Source organism: Equus przewalskii, chromosome 14 (assembly GCF_037783145.1).
Source record: "Equus przewalskii isolate Varuska chromosome 14, EquPr2, whole genome shotgun sequence".
Taxonomy (NCBI): domain Eukaryota; kingdom Metazoa; phylum Chordata; class Mammalia; order Perissodactyla; family Equidae; genus Equus; species Equus przewalskii.
Genome location: NC_091844.1, coordinates 10487667 through 10509146, shown reverse-complemented (window position 1 = coordinate 10509146; position 21480 = coordinate 10487667). Strand labels below are relative to the sequence as shown.

At 48.8% G+C, this 21480-nt stretch overlaps 1 protein-coding gene across 12 annotated transcripts in view; it reads right to left on the bottom strand.

The window, feature by feature from the left end:
- CRACDL (CRACD like) overlaps positions 1–21480 on the bottom strand; it is a 136079-nt gene that overhangs the window by 26383 nt on the left and 88216 nt on the right. For all 12 annotated transcript variants that reach the window (XM_070572058.1, XM_070572052.1, XM_070572057.1 and 9 more), the window contains exons 3-7: positions 19844–20012; positions 13084–13219; positions 12565–12729; positions 6671–6898; positions 229–1834 (exon numbers count right to left, since the gene is read on the bottom strand). In XM_070572058.1, coding sequence (XP_070428159.1) covers positions 229–1834; positions 6671–6898; positions 12565–12729; positions 13084–13219; positions 19844–20012 — 2304 coding nt within the window. The remainder of the gene's footprint in view (positions 1–228; positions 1835–6670; positions 6899–12564; positions 12730–13083; positions 13220–19843; positions 20013–21480) is intronic.

The following is a 21480-nucleotide window of genomic DNA, read 5'->3' as shown; positions in this document are numbered from 1 at the left end:
TTTGCTTCCCCTTCTCCACTCTTTCTTCCTAACTCTTGATCAAACACATTAGCGGCACCAAGAGGAATTTTGACTTTTTCTTCCAATTCCCCTGCAACAAGCTTTCTACCCAAAGCATTTACGTGCTTCGTGGACGTCCAGCAAGATATGCCGACTAACACGATTTCGCCATGGTCCTCCCCCTCCCCGAACACCCTCAGGCCAGGCCGCCCCGGCTCGGGCTCTTACCAGCTCCCCTGTGCGGTGACCTTTTTTCCGCGGTCCTGCTCTCCCTTCTGGGCTCGGGGGTCGCCGCCTTCTCCAGCTCGCCGGGGCCGCAGTCGGGGGGCGCGGGCGCGGGCGGCAGGGTGAGCGTCTGCAGCAGCGGCTTTCTGGGCAGCGGCGGTTTGGAGCTGAGCTGCTCCGATGCCCGGGCCCTCCCCTTGCCTTGGTCGTTCGGGGACCTGGCACCTCGAGGGGTGGGGGCCGTCCCCAGCTGACATTTCTCATCTTTCGAGAGCACAGTCAGTCCTCCTTTCTCCAGCCGGATCTCGGCACTGTACCTCTTCATGCCTTTGACTTCCGGAGAGGACACATCCCTGTGTTTGAGAGAGAGAGAAGTGGACCGGAGCTTGACGGGAAAAGGGTTTCTGTCCTCCCCCGGGGGCCGCTCCGGAGCGGCGGGGCAGGGGTCTCTCGTGGCCGGTGTGGTCGCCGCATCCCGTGGGCCCGGGCCGGGCCCGGCCTGGCTGGTCGCCCTGTCCTCTGAGTCCCGGGCGCTGCACTCAGCTGGCGAGGAGGGCTTCGGAGGGTCCAGTTTTCCATCCTGGGGCTCGGGCAGTGCCTGGAGGTCGTCGAGTGCAGCCTCGCTCTTCCAGGCCATGCTGCTCCTCAGAAGGGGCAGGCGGACGGCAGAGCCCGCGGGGCCGGGGCGCTCGAGCGGCCGGGCGCTGCCCCTGCGCGGCCACCCCCTGCCCGACGACACGGAGAACTTGTGCACACCGACCTTCCGCTCAGGCGCCACCCTTTCGGGTACCCCCTGTGGGGCCTCCACCTGCTCAGCCCTGGGGGGCTCCGGGGCTGCAGCCTCTTTGTCCAGGGAACAGGGAGGGGGCTCCTCTGCAGCGGGCGGGGTGGGAGACACGACGAGGCTCGCGGCCACTGCCGGGGCCTTGTGCTTCAAGCAGCTCTTGGGGGCGGGGGGGCTGGGGGCAGGAGCCTCGGAAGATTCCTTCTCTGCTCCCTCGGGACTGGGCACTTCCAGCATCAGCTCCATGTCCTTCTGGACATTTTGGTCCAGCTCATCCGGACCAGAGGGAGTCTCCAAGCTGGTGGCAGGGTCAGTCTCAGAAGACGTCATGTCCACCTCAGGGATGTAAGAAGACAGTTGACTCTCCACGTCTCCAGAAGCAGAAACCACCCCATCAGCTGTGTCCTCGGCTAGGGGACATGTGCTTGCAAGGGGCAGCTCCTCCCTCTGGTTTTCGCTGCTGGGATTAGGGTACAGGGAGCCTTCTGGCAAAGATGGGGACTCTGAGCAGGGGGCTGGGCCTAACTCAGGCTCAGTAACCTCTGGGGTGTCCGGGTGACTTGAGGGGTTATCCTCAGGGGGGCTCTCCTCCTCAGCGCTGGCACTGAGCGCTGGGGAGTGCTGCAGGCGAGCCCGTCTTGCCCGCGGCCCCCCAGGTTGCAGCATGGTGGCTGGCCCCTCAGGTTCAGGGCCTCTGGGCAGTCCCACATCCTGCTGTCTGGAACTGGGGTTCTCTTCCGTGCTGACTTTGGGTAATGGCTTCTCATGGTCTTCCTCCTCCTCTGGGGTGCATGTCAGATCGCTCAGGGATTCGGACTGTGCTCGCTACAGAAATAAAGAGAACAAAAGATAGCATCATTACATGGAATCTTAGGAAGCCTGTGACCTTCCTATTTTGTTCAAGGCTTAACGTGGTTTAAAGGAAGCAGCATGTCTAGAGCTGGCACTTAAGCGGACATTCACACACAGGTGTCTTAATGCCTTCCTTACTGGTCTATTTGGAATGCTGCCTCCCAAGTTCAGCTTTCAGCAGCACAGTGGCAGCTAAGCCCTAAAAATAAATGTTGTCTAAGGCTCTTGTGGCTGAGCCACAAAGCCAGGGGACACTGCCGTACGGAGGGGAGCAAAGGGAAGGAGACCAGCATCGGCCGGTGGCTGCCACGCTTTGTTCTCTGCACTTGTTATTTCATTTACTCCTCGAGTCGTCCCAGTGAGGGAAGGATTATTCTTCTCTCTTTGCACCTGGAGAACTGGGAGCCCAGAGAGGTCCATACCCTGGTCAGCAGAAAAGCTGGCGCTCTAGGAGCCGGTGCTGCCTCAGAGCCCATCTCCCACCTCAGTGCTCTCTCCCCCAGGGAGGTGCCCTCACAGCGAAGGCAGGCTGGTTTGCCTAAAAGATGATGCGTATCATGGCAAACACAATCAATAGCAAACTTCAGCTTATAGGATAAAGGTCAAAACCATAGCCTTATAGGATAAAGTCCAAACTTTTCAGTTAATTTTAAAAGTCCTACATTCTCTGGTCTTAACTTGTTTCTCCCACTCCCTGCTCAAGTCCTGCCAAGCCCCCACTACGTACGTGGCAGACTCTGGGTCTGAGTGACTGGCCGGTTCCTCTCGCCGACACCTCCAGGTTGCTCTGCGGGCACCCCCCAAGAACTGTCTCAGACTCCACTCCTACAGGAAGCCTTGCCTGTCGCTTATGGCTCTCCTTTCTCTCCTGAAGCCTATTGGCCTGACAGTATACACTGCCTTGTGGGATCTTCCTTCTGAAAGGTCTCTGGAATTTAGATTTCATCCAACTTCCTCCTCCTTGCACACAAAGTCAGTCCCTGCTCTCTCAGGAAGGAAAGGAGACCAAGGTAATCATGAGTCCTTCAAAAGCACTATGTGAGAACGACCAACAGGTTGAGGGTGTTGAGGTTGGCCTTTTTAAAAAGTTCGTGACATGAGACCTCAAGAGAGACCCAAGCTGTTGCACAGCGCAGCTCTCTCTTTCCCCTTTTGTTAGGAAACTCTCAGGGGAGTGTTTGCAATAGGTTTTCATTGTTGTTGTTTACTGTTGTTGTTTTAACAATTTTCTAGCTGGCATCTGCTTGCTAAGAGAACACCGGATAACTGGGATGTTTGTGACAATACCTAAGCTATCTCTTGCCAAGACACACAATCCCATTCCTCTGGATTCAAAAAGGCGAAGATGTACAAAGATGTTTACAGAACAATTTTCAAAAGCTGCAGGTTCAAAAGGCGTGACTGCCCTTTTACTAACTACTACAGGAAAATCACTGATGTTGAAACCTCTTTAGGATGTAGGTCATGTTTTAAAGCTATCGGAATCTACACTACGTCAGCACAAAGCTGAGGAGCAGGCCCGGCTTGGGCACATCCCTGCTTGAGCCACTGGCAGCTACGAGGTTACAGTGGAGGCGCCAGGCAGGAAGAAGGCTGGCGTGGAGTGTGGACTCCAGAGCGGGGACTTGGATGCTGCGCTGAGGCTTTGCTGGGAACAAAGCGGCTTCTGACTCAGGCCGGGGTCTCTGGCCGGGTACAGCAGGAAGGATGCGCATGCCCACTCCATCTCCACTGCCTCCCTTCACCTCCTCCTCTGGGCCCTCACAGCAGCTTTGCACCCTGGAGCCCTCCCGAAGACACGGAAGTCAGGGACCCACTGCTCAGCCTGCACCAAGATGGAGACTGTCATGCCTGTTCAACTACCTCCTCTTGCCCGAGAGAACGCGTCTTTGGGCAGCGTCCATGTCATCTCTGGGCAGAGGACACTGCCGATGAGCAGTCCGGGGCAGAGAGGAGGCGTCAGTCTCTGTCTGAGACCTGGGACTTCCAGTTGGCAGCTCTGCCAACCATATAACCTTGGGTGAGTCATCTAATCGTGCTGCTCCAGATAAAACAGAGTTCATAGTCTTTCCTGCTCCTGGCACTGCCTGGCTTGGGATGAGGACCAGCTGGTGTGGTGAGACGTTAGTGTAAACGCTATGGGCGTTCCGCTTCTACTGCCTTGGAGCCACACACAGGGCACCGTTCTGTGCCGCAGGGTAAACGGTGAGATAACAACCAGCGTTTGTCTTTGGCGTGTGTCTCTTTCCCAACCTCTGCCTTGGTGGGGCAGATGGATTCAGCCAAATGCACTCTTGAGTGTGTTTTTTCAAACTCGTAATAAATATCAGTGTAACAGCCAAGGTTTTTTGTTTTTTTTACTAGGCAAGATGGGATTTTTAAGGTAGGAAAGACCCCTCGACCATGTTTTTTCTAGAGCTCCAAAAGATTCAGAGCTTAGAGGACGTGGAGCAGAGAGCTGACACCACTGACCACAGAGCTGGAGAATGGCCAGCCGGGCCTGGACAGCCGTTCTGCCCAAAGAGAGGAAAGGACTCAGGCAGCAGCAGAAGAGACTGAAGTCGAGACTCTGAAGATGCCTGAGCCTGGGGGGTGGGTAGTGAGAGTGGGTGATGGAGAAGAAACCCCAGACATTAGAGGGGATTAGAAAGGCAGGGGAAACGTGGACCTCACTGTCCAGTGAGGCCTAAGGGACAGCACACCTCTGCAGAAGTCCACAGGGTCAGGAGGGCAGCAGAGAGGGCAGCGTGGTGGCTCTTCCTTACCCTCGGAGCAGGACGGGAAGATCTGAATGCACCTTGGTCCCAAGAGGAGCCAGGGCACCAGGAAGGTCCTCGTGGTTGGGAAAGGGACCTCATGACTGAAGGGCAATGGGGGCTGTGGACACTGAAGGACAGAGGCTTCCAACTTAGAACCCAACAGTGACATGGTGACCACTGGCCAGATACCTGTGCCCAGTCAGGAAAATTCAGATGCCTCCAAAAACGTAACATATCCACGCCTGCTCCCTACCAGGAAGGGAAGGGGAAGAAGCAGGGGAAGACGTGGAGATGACAGAGTTTAAATCAAAGAATGACTGTGTTTACCCAGACTGACTAAATCACATTTTCTGTTATTCTAAAAAATGGGGTTCAAGAGCTAAGTCAAGCTCAAAACTAAAGAAGGAAAGAGGGGTACAGCTCAGTGTAAGGAGGCAGCAAGAGGGCATGCTGCATCGCCACCTGGAGTGTGAGTGGGCTTCCCTCTGCCACCAAGTCCTGGCCAGGCTGCAGCTGGTTACACACACCTGCCAGAGCAAAAGACATCCCCGTGGGAATAAAGCCCAGAGGGAGCTGGCTTTGTCCCTGCCCTGTGGCTCCACTCAGCACTAGGACAGCCAGGTCTGGAATTACTGGGCTTTTCCAAGTCCCCACAGCTCAGAGCCTTTAATTGTGAATGCACTGGATGTACAAGCATTTGCACAAGTTCCCTAGTCCCCAGCTCACACGAGGGCATGAGCCAGAAGGTAACCACAGCTCACTTCTTTCTCCAGCGTCAGTTCCCTCAAAAGTCACCCCAGGTGGCATGAGTTTACAAGGCCCCTACCACATGCCCAAAGGAAAAGCCACTCTCTTCAGGGGGGGTCCCTGAAATCCTGAGAGGCCCCAATCCACTGTCTCCAGTTGAAAAACCTAGTTTGTCCTGTGTGCTTCATCAGCACCCCACAATCTTGTCTCAAAAGAAGGCGGGAGAGGATGTTGGGCTGTGAGCATCCTTCTCAGCACTGTCATTTTCTGGCCAGGGTGGCCCCACACCCTGCCCCTCAGCTCCTCATTGTAGGCACCACCATACAGGGGAGAAGACAACAGCCCTATGTGGACATGTAACCCACTGGTGCTATGAAGCCACAGTCCTCCACGAGCGAGTTCTTGCCTCCCAGAACTACGAGCTGACGACTGCCACAGGCAGCACACCCAAAGAGGGGTGAACTTGCAGGGGCCAAGCCCCATGCCACTAAGTAGGTTCTTGGCCATGGCAGGTGTCCACTCTAGTGCAGCAGCTTCTTCTGTCATTCACTCATTCATTGGTTCATTCACTCATGCATTCAAAAATGTTTACTGAATGCCAGCTCTGTGACTAGCATTGCTCCAGGGGCTCGAAGTACAGCTGAGATAAGGTCTCAAAGGAGAACGCAATAAACAAGCGAGTGCAGACAGTTATAGAGGTCCCTTCTGTGTGCGGCCAGTGCTGTGAAGGAAGGAAATACGGTGATGGGACACTGGGGCCACTTTCCATAGGATGGTCAGGCGAGGCTCTGTGGGGAGAGGACCTCTGAGCTGAGACCCTTAGGCTGAGAAGGGGCCAGCCCGGAGAAGAGTGTCTCTGGCAGCAATACAGCAGGTACCCGGGTCCCAGATTGGAGACAGCTTGGAGAGCTCACACAGCAGAAAGGAGGCCAGAGCGTGCTGAGTGAGAAAGAGAAGGAGAGGAAGCCTAAGAGGTAGGCAGGCCCAGGTGTCAGGCCTGGAATGTGGACTTTACACTGAGCGCAGTGGGAAGGCGGTGGACCATAGCACACAGCAGGTTCCTGATAAGGGCTGCAGAATGAACCAATGAATGAATGGAGGGGGTGTTTATGCAGGGGAGAGACCTATGTGATTCATGGTGAAAAAAATGGGCAAGCCCAGCTCCTGTAGCATGGTCCCACTGACCATAAGGGTTTCTCAAAGGGCGCCTGTGACCCTGAGCAGGGAGAGGCGGGGGTGGGTGGGAGTGGGGACTGCCAAGGCTGCCCGTCCCGCCTCTGCATGTGGGAAGAAGCCCAATTACCGAAGACAGCCGCCTCATTTTGCTCGACCGCTGGTTGCGGGGCTTAACCAGGAGCTTGTGCTTAGCTGCAGAATTGTCCAGGCAGGAGGAGAACTCTGGGGGATAATCGAAATCAGCCACGGGCGCCAAGCTGCTGTCCGAGGTCCGGGCGGAGACGGTGGCATCACTTGCCTGCCTGGAGAAGAGCTGGTCTGGAGACACCGGCCGGGATGAGGGAACTAAAGAGACCTTCATGGGACAAGGAGCAAACACACATTAACTTCTGGATATGAATGGGAACAGCCAGCACGTCAACTCTCTCCTTTATTGCGCCCAGCCTTCCCACGCTGTCTCTGGCCTTTACGTGAGAGGACACACTTTAAATGTGACTCTCCACAGGGAGGCTTCTCTGAAACTCCTTCAGAAAGGTAAAGTGCTGGGAGCTGTAAGTGTTGGGCCAACCCCTGGAAGCCTCTCACTCATTTCCAAGGCCACGCAGAGCGCCTGTGTCCCAGGCACCCTGAGCAGGATAACTGCCTTCACCTCTCACAGCAGCTGGCACAAGCGCTTCAGACAAGAGCTACTTTCTCTGATGAAACAGACCAGCCCGATTTCTCCAAGGTCAGAGTCAGGCTTGGTCCTGTCTCCAGAAGCCGAGAGGGTGGCCCAGGGGTGTGTTTTACAGGCTGGGGCACAGCACGTGCTGAACCCCCCCCCCCCCCAGCATTCCATCACTGTAGCTACACTGGTTCATTCTAGAAGAGTTCTGTATCTTCATGTGTCCTCTTGGAGAAAGCTGGCTTTAAGTTACCACCTGTTAAGTCTCAAATATTTGACTGGTTTATAGCTCAGCAGGGAGTAACTGACAGACAGCCAAGAGCAAAAGTGTTGCCACGAGGGAAGAGGATTTGGCTAGTCAGGCAGAAGAATGCCAGTAACACCCTAAGACACCTGCCCACTGAACTTGGCAAGCTCCTCCACAGAGTGAGGTCTACGTGGGTTCTCCTGCAAAGGCATTATCGGCATAAAGTACTGGAGGGGCACCCACTGCACACCCATGTGCAGGTTCAGCCCAGATCCAAGGAGCGAGGTGCGGAGAGAGAATTTGGGAGATGCTGGGCTTTACTTACAATCCTGCCAGCTACAAACCAAAAAAACCTCCTCTTCCAGCACAGTGCTCAATATTAGTGTCAAGTTTACAGTTTTTTCCAAAGTTTGTTATTTTCTAAATTTCTCATTGTAGTAAAATACACATAAAATTAACCAACTTAACCACTTTTAACGGTATGGTACAGTGGCATTAGATACATTCATGTTGTTGTGCAACCATTACCACCATCCGTCTCCAGCACTTTTCCTTTTGTAAAACGGAAACTCTGTACCCATTAAACCATAGCTCCCCATTCTACCTTGTCTCTATGAATTTGACTACTCTAGCTATCTCATATTAAGTGGAATCATATAGTCTCTGTCTTGTTTTGTTGGGCTTATTTCACTTAACATAATGTCCTTAAGCTTCATCCATGTTATAGCATTTGTCAGACTTTCTCTCCTTCTCAAGGCTGAATAATGTTCTGTTTATGTACATACCACAGTTTGTTTATCCATTCATCTGTCGATGTACACATGGGTTGCTTCTATGTTTTAGCTATTGTGAATGCTGCCGCTATGAACACGGGTGTACAAATACCTCTTCAAGAACTTGCTTTCAATTCTTTCGGGTAATACCCAGCAGTGGAATTGCTGGGTCATATAGCAGTTCTATTTTTAATTTTTTGAGGAACTGTCATACTGTTTTCCATAGCAACTGCACCATTTTACATTCGCATCAACAGTGTGCAAGGGTTCCCTTTTCTCCACATCCTCACCAATACTTGTTATTTTCTGTTTTTTTGACAGTAGCCATCCTAACGGGTGGAAGTGGTGTCTTTACATTTTAATTTAAGACCATAATTTTAGGCACCTCACAATGATTTAGTAAACCCTCAGGAAGTCAGTCTCCTCAGGAAGGAGGCAGCAGAAAAGACGCTGGCAGCGAGGGGCATGGGTGTGTCTTGCTCACTTTCTTTTCCACAACCCTAGAGTTCCACAGGGAGCAGATGCCCAGCAGCCTCCGCTAAACTAGAGGGGGAGCCAGAAGGACGACACTGTTAGAGAGATGGGCTCGGAGGCAGGGACTGCCTCCTGCAAGGGAACGGCCACCGAGAGGGACATATTCTCCCTGTTAACATAAAGGTCCCTCACATTTTCTAATGCACGTAGAAAGTTTATGGCTGTCAACTGGGAGAAGACAATTACTAAAATGAGGAGAAAAGGGTTATAAGTGGACAAAATCTATTTTAGTTCTCTTGTTTTAGCTACTCAGATTCTTACGGGAATAAAGCAAGAAAAATTATTTTTAAAATAAACCACAGGACTCCTGGCCACAACTTCCCCTGTGCCTGTGGCTTTGGCTTCCACCGTTGCAGCTGAGGACTCAGGAAGTCACCTTAGGTTGGACAGGCCACACCTTCCCAGTTGGTCCTCCTTAAGGGTCACAAGCAGGATGGCTGCATTTCAAATCATACAGATTCCTTCATCTTCACCCTTGTCTAGAGGAATAATGTAGACAAACACTTGGTAAAATTTTGTTTCTTGTTTTTCTTACGGTCTGGGACTCAAGAGAACAGACAAGGTGAGCTGCTTTGCAAATGCAGTGACTCCATGAATGAGAATGATGACTTCGTTTGTGACAGTACAGGCCTTGGTCACCCCTCCATAAACCCAAAGGACATGCATTCCCTGCCTCCGCTCCACTTGGGTCCCCTGGGTTTGCAGTGCCTGAGCAGACGGTCCTGGGCTCGGGCCTGCTCCCCGGGCCGGGGGCCCTTGGCAAGGAGTTTAATTTGCCTGACACTCTGAACAACGGGCTGTCCCCATACAACCCCTGCGCTGGCTGTCACAGCTGATCTTCCTGCCGGGCACTGGAGTCTCACTCCCCGGTCTCCGCCCTCATTCTGGGGCTGGAAAGACCAGTACCCTGACGACCAGGGCAATCATGAGTTCTGTCTTTGCTCAGTGAAGCAACTACGTGAGGTGGGTGGGGTTCAAGGGGAGGAAGACAGCACAGGAAAGCCACCCTGCGTTTTCCTCAGCGGGATGGCAGCATTGGAGCATTCCATTTGCATTGCTTGCTCCCAGTCACCTATTTTTTCCTGAGATCTGTACTTACGGATGATTCTGGAACTGGATGATTTAGAAGTCTAACAGGTGGCCCTTTGTTGGAGGAACGTGGCTCAAAAGGCCCTGAGGAAATGGTCTGGGGTTCAGAGGCTTTCTGGAGGTGACCCTGAGTGACAGCTGCTTGACAATGTTTGCCCTCAAAAAGAGGGGCTCAGCCCCTGAGGAGTGGCCAACAGACAGGCAGCAGAGGTGGTGGGCCGGTCCAGGGAAGGGGAGCCTGGGGACCCAAGTTCCTGTGGCATTTGCTGTGAGGGATGCGAGGCACCGACCCGCCCCATCTCATTTAACCCTCTCCAAACCCTCTGAGGACAGACTCCTAGAGGTGACAAAACCTGCCCAGAGCCTCGCCCCAGCCGTGGGTGCGTCTCCTCCTTCAGCCCAGAGCTGTGCTGTCTCCACTTGTCACCTTCCCTCAGCAGCTGGAGCAAAAGAGACCTGCCAGTCTGCCACCCTCTACCCAGCGTTTCCTACCTGCTGGCAGGAAACCGAGGATCTGAGGAGTTAGATGTAATTTACCTTAAAAATCACCAGGTTCATCAGTTTTTACCTCATGTGGTAATGAAAAAAAAAAATTCCGTGCTATGTCCTGAAAAACCCATTCTGTCAGGAAATATCACCTTGGCAGTGTCATCGAGTATTTGTTACTGAAAATCTTTTTTTCACAATATTCTTCATTAAATTTCTCTGTCAAGTATGTGGGGTTGTGTAAGGCGTCACAACAAGAAAAAAATAGCCCACAATCCTGTCCTTTTGGGATTTAAGGCACCATTATATCAAATTCCATGTGTTATGTAAACACATTTTAAAGAGTGCATTGTTTTCCCTCTCAATGGCCCACTATGCCCCCAAAATTTCAGGGCACCAAACACAATCACTGTGTCTTAAAAACCATGGTGATAAAGATTACCTACTTTTTTTAAGTCTTAAAGGCTCAAATTTTGGTTTCCTATGAAGTTAGTGAATTGTTCATATTACCCAATAACTGATTAAATCTCAGAACATTTTTTGTTAGGTAACATCACCACCGCAGGAGGAATGTTGAGGAGGACGAGGTCAGCCCTGCCCAGGAGGCGCGGCTCCCACTCAGCTAACTGTGGAATTTGCACATCACTGGGCGTTGTGGGCTTGGAGCCAGGCTCACTCCTTACCAAAAGGAATTAGGAACTACCTGTTCCTCGGTACTGTCTGTCCCGGCTAAACACAGAGAATTACGATGCTGCGAGAGTCAGAGAACTGTGGGCTGGAATGAGGGTGGGTCAGTCCATGAAGGCTCATGAGAGACATCTCCCCACCACATGGCCCCAAAACATACAAAGTCACATCTGGTCCTAAGGCTGCACATCTGAGGGTGTAGACAAGGAGGTGCCTGTCACCTGGTCGTTACACCTTAGGCAGCCATGATCCCGTCAACTTTACCCTCCAGTATTTTACGGTGTTAAGGGGTGCAGGGTTGGTTCAGAGTCCAGGAAATGGGCCAAACCATCCTCCTTGTCCTCTTCCTTCTCCTCGAGGTGGGAGAGCAGGTGTGGGTAGCCCACTGTCCTAAGACCCTGCTCGTGGTTCACTTAGAGCAGGACCCTGGAGAGAACAATTCTCTAACCAGCTCTGTGTGAACCCCACCCTGGGGCTTATGTACACTCAGCCCCACCACTGCCCTTCCCCTGCATTTCACCAGTGATGCTCTGGGAACCCAAACCTGCACCCAAAACAGGTAACTATTCCTTCCCCTGCCTCTGCAGTGGGGCTTCTGGACGTCCAAGTTGCAGTCCTACTGATCGTTTCAGAGCAGCATAGAATTGGCGAGATGGCGATTCACAATGAAGCCCCCAAGACTCCACTGTGAATGGCCCTCGACCAGGGACCAAGTGACTGCTCCAAGGACACACAGGGCAGGTGTGTGTATAAAAATGGACTCCGGCTTTTATTTGTTTTTCAATTGTCAGCATAACACGGGTAACTCCAAGTCTATCCACCCAACAGCAAGGTTTGTCTACAAGGGAAAAGTGATCATTTATGTACAAATACATTGTATGGGTTTAAAATGGCAGCACCACGAGTGGGCTATGCTGTTTATACGTGAGAAAGCTTAATTCCTCCTCGTTGATTCTAATGGGGGAGGGTGGTATCTGAGACGAGTGCTCCTGCCCTGCTGAGGTCATAAATAGCTCTCCTGCTAGTCATACTTACCCTGTTGCCCTGATGCCCAGCACCATGCCTCATATTTCTACCCCTAACCTGACAGGTTTTCACAGTCCCACACTCCAATATGGGAGCCTGGATTAAGTCATGTATGTGTACCACTCTCCTCTCCCTCTGGCTAAATGTCACGACAATAGAAAAGAGGCACAAAGGTGTTTCCCTTCTTTTAGATGAGATGCCCACTCTGGTCATCTGCTCAGACAGGAAAAACGAGGTACAGGGTTGATGATATCAGACCTATAACCATCATGAAAAATGTTACCCAGACAGTATTTCCTACAAGTCCTGCATTTCTGCTCAAAGAATGAAAACAAACACAGCCCAAGGACTGACTGTGGTTCCAGTGACCTGGTCTGGGATTCCTCCTGGCCACACCGAGCACGTCCACACCCACCCATGGGAATCTTAGGGGAACACACAGGGGCCACCAGAGCCCTGGCTGCCCTCTGTGGTGGGTGCTGACGGAGACGAGGCGAGGCGCAGGCTGCACTTGCCTTTATGGTTGTGCCGGGACCCATGTCAGGCAGCAGGGACATCTCTGGGGGGCTCCTGGGCAGACCGTCGTCCTCAGAGCTCATGCCGGCATCATCTCCTCGCTTGGCAGGAAGGCCCCCTGGAGGAGGTGGCGGCCCCATTTTCACATTACACTGTATTTTTAACTAGATTGGAATAAAGAACATTAGCTCATGTTTTCATCAGCGACTTTTATCAACAAATCCTCCTGCTCCAACTCATGCATTCAGGAGATATTTTCAAGGCCCTGGCCCGATTCAGAGACTGAACTGAAAGAAAATCTGCCACCAGCTCTCTTGCCGTTATCTTGAAAATGAGCGGTTCTAACTTAGAATGTGTCAAGACCTGGCTGTGACTAACTCGGCGTGTCCTGGGATAGTTGCGATGTGAGTGCAATTATACTTTAAAACATATCAAACTAAGCGAGCAGAAATCATTTAAAAACTTCTCCATTCACGTTTGACATACATATCAAGTGACGCTGCCCTGGAAGCATTTACCTGCAGAGCTTTGATCCGGTCACACACATTTTCTTGGGAAAACACCCGCACAGGCCGAGCAGGGTCCTGTCCCGACTCAGGAATGAAAATACTGTCGTGTGAGAGGGCCCGGCTGCCCAGCGCGCCCCTCGACTCCCTAGGAAGAAAGAGGCACAGTGAAACTCTGCTCAACTCCACCTCTCACCGGGGTGCTCGGGACGAACAACGGGGATGTGGGTTAACGGGATATCATGCAACAAGCCTTCCGTTACGTTCATTTTTTTTTTTTTTTTTTTTAAGATTTTTTTATTTTTTCCTTTTTCTCCCCAAAGCCCCCCAGTACATAGTTGTGTATTCTTCGTTGTGGGTTCCTCTAGTTGTGGCATGTGGGACGCTGCCTCAGCGTGGTCTGATGAGCAGTGCCATGTCCGCACCCAGGATTCGAACCGACGAAACTCTGGGCCGCCTGCAGCGGAGCGCGCGAACTTAACCACTCGGCCACGGGGCCAGCCCCTCGTTACGTTCAGTTTTTAACTGCTTCTGACTTCAGTTTACGTCCACTCTGTCAAGTACCACAGTTAACTATTAGGAGCACTGTAGAGATAGAAATTTTCCTGACACATCTGAAGGTTGTGTGAATTCTTTTCATTAATGGAAAAACCAAGGTCTGATGAGGTGTGTGGTCCAAGACAACAGGCCTGCAGAAAGGAAGGGCTGGCAGGAGGCCTTTGCTGGCTGGTGGGGTTGTGCAGAAGACTGTCATGGATGCCCAGGACAGTGAGGTCATTCTGTGGGCAAACATGCAGCCCCTGGGTGGGCTGGAGGCTGTGTCTGCACAGCATGCTGAGGGCTGCCAGATGGAGGCATGTTCCCAAGGTGGCCCAAAACACACATCCACGGGAGGGTTGGAAATGAGGGTTCCAAGTCTGCAAAGCCACTCCCTCCTTTTATGACTGGACGTGATCTGTGCAATCCAACCTTCGTGCCTGGGTCAGGGAGGGTAGGCGGCAGGCCCTTCTGTCATCACCGGCCCAGCCCCTTCCCCAGCCCCGAGCTCAAGGCTCCAATTTGAAACTGAACCCACAGGACATTCACAAAATGTCCTAAGAGGACTGTGAGTTAGCTGTCAGATTTTCCTAGCAGTGGTAGCTGCCTGAACAATAGGTGGAAGGAGATGACTGAGACCTGATGATGAAGGAAGGAAAGCCTGCCCCCAAAGACACTGGATATCTCGTGTGCCACAACCTTCCCCCCGACCCTGCTCCGGGCATCCTGTCCTCTGGGAGGTATTAGGGACTATAGGTGGGGCCCTGCTCCACAGCAGATTGAACTGTGTTGGTTAGTGATGCTTTCTGACTTCTTTCTAGCCTGCAATAGCAAGTTTGCAAGTGGGAACCCAGGCCTCCCAGAAGGGTGTGTCCTCACATTTCTGAGAGGGAGTCAAGCCAAGTGAAAGAACCAGGCAGGCCCTCCCTGCCAATGGCAGCTCTTGTCAGAAAGATCCCACCACACCTGGGGTTCCCTCCTGCGGTGGGCGGCCCCTGGCCACACCCTCTGGAAACCACGACCACTGCCCAAGCACTGCCACTGTGGGTGTCACCATGAGTTGAGACAGCATGAAAAACCTCCACAAAAATACACTGGCAAGACCACACAATGCCATACGCGCAAGGCCATTCACTACAGCAACATTTATAGAAGCAAAAGGCTGGAAACAACCCGCATGTCCTCAGTGGGTGTCTGAATAAACTAAGGAACATCAAATAATGGAGACTCTGCAGCTGACCAGATGGGTGAGGAGGATCTCTGTAAACTGTATCCAGGCAGCAGCAAACCATACGAAGTAAAAAATAATGAAAGAAGGAGGGCAGAACAGTGCTCATGGTGTATTGGCTCTGTGTGGGGAAGGGGGTATGGATATATATGAAATCTGAGAACAGATGTGTGTGTTGGCTTATATTCTTAAAAACAAAAATAGAAGGATCAGTAACAAATGAATGAAAACGGTTTCCCGTAAGGGAAGGACAGAACAAGACGGGGAGACAGGGTGCCAAGGTACCTATTTACCTTTACAATTTTGTCTTTGAAACTATGTAAATATTTTACATAGTTAGAAGGCAAAATCAAACAAAAAGGGAAATAAAACAATTTCTAAAACTAGAAAACAAACAGAAACAAACAAGCCTAATTTTACATCAGGTTGTTGGCATCACCACACAGAGAAAAAAATGATTTCAAGTGACTTTAACTCGACATTCAAGCGACTTTTGACTCTACATCCATAATAGGATAAATTCTAAGAACAAAAAAACACATAAACCGTACTCAATAATCCTGTTAGTAGTAATAGCGACAAAAATAAAAATCAAATTGCACTCGGTAGTCTTATTAGTAGCAATATTTATTTTAAAAAAACAGTGCAGAACAATCTTCATAGTATGTAACCTCTGTGTGGGAAAGGGGGTAATGAAACTATTATAAAGAAAATAATTTTGTTAATATCATTAGGAACTAAAATTTCCAGTGTAAGACAAAAGTGAATTCAAACAAAAAAATCAAAGAAGTAAAAATTTTGTCTTATTAAATCTGAACTGGAAATATCAGTGAATTAATGACATTTCTTTCTTAAAAAAGAAAACATATTTCCTAGCTATTTCTACTGGAAAGGTCTAGAAGCAATAACAGCCAATTAGCATTCACCTCTGGCAGCCAGACTGTGGTTTCTAAAAACCATTTCATACAAAAAGGATCCAGGAACCTGTGAAGAAATTGCTGATTATAGTTCTAGGCCAGGAAATGTGGGGCAAAATAAACCTGAGATTTCTCATTGTGCAAGTTTTCAACGACAAATGGGGTCATGTCAGAAGAACCCAGGAGCTAATTTGAAGTGACTCCCAATAGCATAAGATGGGACAGTGTGAGCATAAAAATGAATCAAGACTATTACAGGTTAAAGCAAATACATAAAAATCCATGCATTCACAATGATATTCAAGAAAAAAGAAAAAAAAAAACCAACACTCATTGGTCAGTACTGGAAGTTGCTAGGGTACCAGGTCACTACTCTGAAAGCAGATTGATAAAAGAAGAACCAAGAATTCTCCTGCCTTTCCTGTACAAAATGTATTTCAGAGCCACCAAGGAGTTGATGAAGGAAAGGTCTTCTTCATAGAAGAATTCCAGCTAGCATGTGCAGAGTGGATGACAGAAATAGAAAAAACACATTTTGCAATGAAATAAGGGATCTAGGCAATGATCCTCGGCAGGTGTTAAATCATTAGGTGAGGGCTGGTGGAGGGATCTCACTGAGAGAGACCCCCTGAATCCACTGCTCAGTCTTAGTGTCAGTAGAAGTGGGACAACCAGAAAGTATGCGTCTCGTGATGCGATGTGACCATAAGTATCCAGCACCATCTTGAACCTAAATCTAATTAATATCTAGATCCATCTTCCGTTTTACAAGAAATTCAAGGAATACAGGCATGAGTTCAGTCATACTAAGAGAAAGCAAAACCAGAATATGGGATATTCTGCAAAGCAAATGACCCTGTTCTTCCATCAGATCAAGGACATGAAACACAGTGGAGGGGATTCTTATAGATTAGGAGACTTAAGAAGCATAACCACACAGACACAATAAGTGGGCATCAACTCTTTAAACCCACAAGATCCCGTGTGGTTTCCCAGCATTAATGTACTTGGCAAATGGAACTCTTTTGCCCATGGTGATGGACGAGAAGTTGGCGCAGAGACTAGAAGGCACACAGACTCTCAAAGAGGCTAAAGAATGCCTTTAAGATCTTATCTTTTTTATGGTCAATTAATTTATGAGAAAGGAGCCAAGAAAATAAAATGGAGAAAGGAAAGTCTCTTTAATAAACAGTGCTGGGAAAACTGGACAGCCACATGCAAAAGAATGGAACTGGACCACTATTTCACACCATACACAAAAATCAAAATGGATTAAATACTTGAATGTAAGACCTGAAACTATAAAACTCCTAGAAGAAAACATGGGGTGTAAGCTCTTTGACATTGGTCTTGGCAATGATTTTTTGATTTGACACCAAAAGCAAAGGCAACAAAAGCAAAAATGAGCAGGTGGGATGGCATCAAACTAAAAAGCTTCTGCACAGCAAAGGAAACCATCAACAAAATGAAAATGCAACCTAAAAAATAGGAGACAATGTTTGAAAATCACATATCTGTTAAGGGGTTAATATCCAAAATATATAAAGAACTCATACAACTCAATAGCAAAAAAAACCAAACAATCCTGTTAAAAAACGAGCAGAGGATCTAAAGAGACATTTTTCCAAAGAAGACATACAGATGGCCAAGAGGTACATGGAAAGGTGCTCAGCATCGCTAATCATCAGGGAAATGCAAATCAAAACCACAATGAGATATCACCTCACACATGTTAGAATGACTACTATCAAAAAGACAAGAAATAACATGTTGGCAAGGATGTGGAGAAAAGGGAAGCCTCGTATACTGTTGATAGGAATGTAAGCTGGTGCAGTCACTATGGAGGTTCCTCAAAAAATTAAAAACAGAACTACGTATGATCCAGCAATCCCCCTTTGGGGTATATGTCCAAAGGAAATGAAAACAGGACCTCAAAGAGCTATCTGCACCCTCATGTTCATTGCAGCATTATTCACAATAGCCAAGATAGGCAAACAACCTAAGTGTTCATCAGTGCATGAATGGATAAAGAAATATGGTGTATATATATATATATATACACGACAGACTATTATTTAGTCATGAGAAAGGAGGACATCCTGCTATTTGCCACAACATGGGTACACCTTGAGGGGAATGCTAAGTGAGATAACATCAGACAGAGAAAGACAAATACTATATGATCTCACTTACATGTGGAATCTAAAAAAGCCAAATTCACAGGAATAGAAAATAGAGAGGCGGCTGCCAGGAGTTAGGGAGCTGGGGGAAATGGGGAGATGCTGGTCAAAGGGTACGAACTTCCAGTTATCAGATGAATAAGTTCTAGGGATCTATAGCACAATTTGTATAACACAGTTATTCTAGTTAATGACACTATATTACATACTTGAAAATTGCTAAGAGAGTAGATCTTAAATATTACCACCAAAAAAAGAAAGAGTAATTAGTTGACATGATGCAGGTGTTAGCTAACGCTATGGTGGTAATTATTTTGCAATATATATGTGTATTAAATCAACACATTGTACACCTTAAACTTCCACAATGTTATATGCCAATTTTATCTCAATGAAGTTGGGAAAAAAAGAGAAAAATCTTGCTTCATCCTCTGTGCTGCTCTCTAAAAACATTATTTGCACTTCTGGGGCCTCATCATACCCCACTCCTAAGCTTCCTTTCCTAGCATCACTCCAGCAACCTTGACCAGTAACTGAGGACTGGGCCCCTGCTAGGTGCTGGGACTATGAAGGTGAAAAGAACACTGTCCCCACTTTCCACGTGCTCTGGTGATAGAGAGGAGACAGACAAGCGGACAGGTCATTTTCCCCAGCTTATTCCCCCTGCTGCGCCCCTGTTCTGTAGTTGGAGGGCCACTGTGTGCTCTGGTCAGAGATGAGGGGGAGTGTTATGGCTTCCCTGGGGCTAGCCCAGTGAAGACATTTAATAATTAGCAATATTATCACGATAATGTCTTGTTCCCCAAGAGTCAAGCACACTGCCTAAAAAAGGCACGTACAGTCCTTCCTTTCTGTGCTTCATAAGGTGCAACGTGCATACATCCTGCTCCCTGCCAGCACCAGAAAAAAAACACCTGAAAAAAAACCCAGCAAAACCTCGAATCTTTCCTCTCCAGTCGTTTGGCGCCACCAAGTGGTCAGCGTAATTTCTACTCCTTTGAAAATAGGCGAGGAGACCGGTGAGAAGGAGGGAGGGGACAGACACCATCACTGGGATGCTGAAGCCCGTGACCCCCTCTCAGCGTGGTCTGCTCCTCGATCCGGAGGGTCATTATGCCTTTGTAAGAACTTTATACTCAAATCAAGGGGCCAATGTTGTTTAAAAGAAAATATAAGAGCTGTCATGGCAACAGATACGTTTTTTCCCCTTTTAATCACAGAAATAACTGCTGGGATAACTGAAGCATATGGATTGTAACCATATTTTGATGGAGTGCAAGTTACAAACATAAGGATTTCTTCACTAGACATCCCCAAATTTTCATCCCTATTGGGTCTGTTCTTCCTAACAATATTTTTGGATGATTTTTCTAAGACTGAACAGCAGGAAGCCTTCCACCCCACCCCCCTCTGTCTAATGGAAAACTGTCACATTCAGTTACTCAAAGTTCAGGTTTAGAGACATGTATCTTTCCAGTATAGTATCCAGGTCCTCAAAAGAGTTTTATGTCAAATTAAGTGAGGGCTTACATCCTAATCTGGCCACTTTTGGCCACAGGACATTGGGCAAGTTCTCCACAGTTTCTCTAAAGCTTGGTTTGCTCATGTATAAAATGGTCTGTCTCACCTCCTCTCCCACAGTTATCGTAAACTTGTCATACATCCAGCACCTGGGACACAGCACGTATCTGAAAAAGTCGACCCCCCCGCCCAACCGTCTCCATCCCAACGTATGAAAGGACAAAAAACACAACTTCTGTGCAAGAACTTCCAACGGAATTACCTAGGAGGAAAGTAGGCTCAGAAATCCAGCGAGTCACCAAGACAACAAGACAGAGTATTGGGGTTCCCCTGTGCCCCCTCCCGCTTACTGGGGCGCACCAGCCTGAAGGATGGAAAAGGCAACTTACTCGAGCTCATCCTCTGAGTCATAGCCCACGGGCCCCGACTCAAGGGCAATGACCTCACTCTTCGCCTGACTCTGTTTCCAGGAGCTACTTCCTGTGGACGAAGGCGATTCCTTTCTCTTCTTCTTCCCAAAGAACTTCTTAAAAGTTTTGAATTTGGATTTTTTCTTTCCTAGGCAGAAAGAATGCACGTGAGCTCTTACCAAGTGTGAGATGTGCATGAGAAGGAGAGAAAGCGAGATTTCTGTCCATGCACCAATTATTCACTCCCCAAGTCCTTTTACCACACAAAAGTACATGAAGTGCAGTGTTCCACTTCTGCACAACTGAAAACCAATCTTGATTTCTGTTTATTTTGAGCATCTAATAAAAGAGCCAAGAAAGCTTTGGCGCATGATCACAGAATCAAACCACAAGCAACTCTCCTCTCACTTGAGATTGTTTTTTTTTAACAGGTCTTTTACCCCTTTGGTTAAATTTATTCCTAAATAATTTACTGGTTTTGATGCAACCACTTTTTTTCTTCTTTTTTTGCTGAGGAAGATATGACCCTGAGCTAACATTTGTTGCCAATCTTTCTCTTTTTGTATGTGAGCCACCATGACAGCATGGCCACTGACAGATGAGTAGTGTAGGTCTGCGCCCGGGAACTGAGCTCAGGTCACTGAAGCAGAGTGTGCCAAACTTAACCACTAGGCCACGGGGGCTGGCCCCTTATTTCTATTATACATTTGTTTTGCCCATTCTTGAATTCATTCATACGCTGTATGAATGGAATCAGACAGTACACACTCTGGTGTCTGGCTTCTGTCACTTCACATGCTGCTTTGGAGATTTTTGTGATGATGCATGTCTTAGTATGCGTTCTTCTTTCTTAAATTGCTGAGTAACATCCCAGTGTATAAATAAAATCAAGTTTTAGTCTCTAAAATATATCTAGTCAAAAGCAAAAAGTCCTGAGGAGGTAAAGGCCAGGTATAACCCAAATTATTTTTCAAAATAAGCTTCCAGTGCTCCATTTAGCATGGACATGAGCACCAAGGACAATCAGAGGAGGCCCAGCCTCCGGGGCAAGAGGAGCTCGGGAGCGCCGAACGCCATGATGTACAGCTATGTACTGGGGGGCTTTAGGGAGAAAGAAAAAAAACAAAAAACATTCTGTGATCTCTGATGTCTCCTTCATTCTCATCCACAAATTCTACCCTATCCAGGTCCCGTGATTTCACACTAGCAGCTCAGCAATCTGTTTCTTTCCTTCCAAATATTTATGAGAACTAACAATAGAAGGATGCAACATCAGAGCTTACCAGGATGCTGTCTAATATGTCCTGAGAATTTGTTGAAACAATTTATTAGTTTTATAAGTAAATGATTTTTTTTTTTGAGGAAGATTAGCCCTGAGCTAACTGCTGCCAGTCCTCCTCTTTTTGCTGAGGAAGACTGGCCCTGAGCTAACATCCGTGCCCACCTTCCTCTACTTTATATGTGGGACGCCTACCACAGCATGGCTTGATGAGCAGTGCCATGTCCGCACCCGGGATCCGAACTGGCGAACCCTGGGCCGCCAAAGCATAATATGCAAGCTTAACCGCTGCGCCACCGGGCTGGCCCTAAGTAAATGATTTTGTAATCTGCGTTCC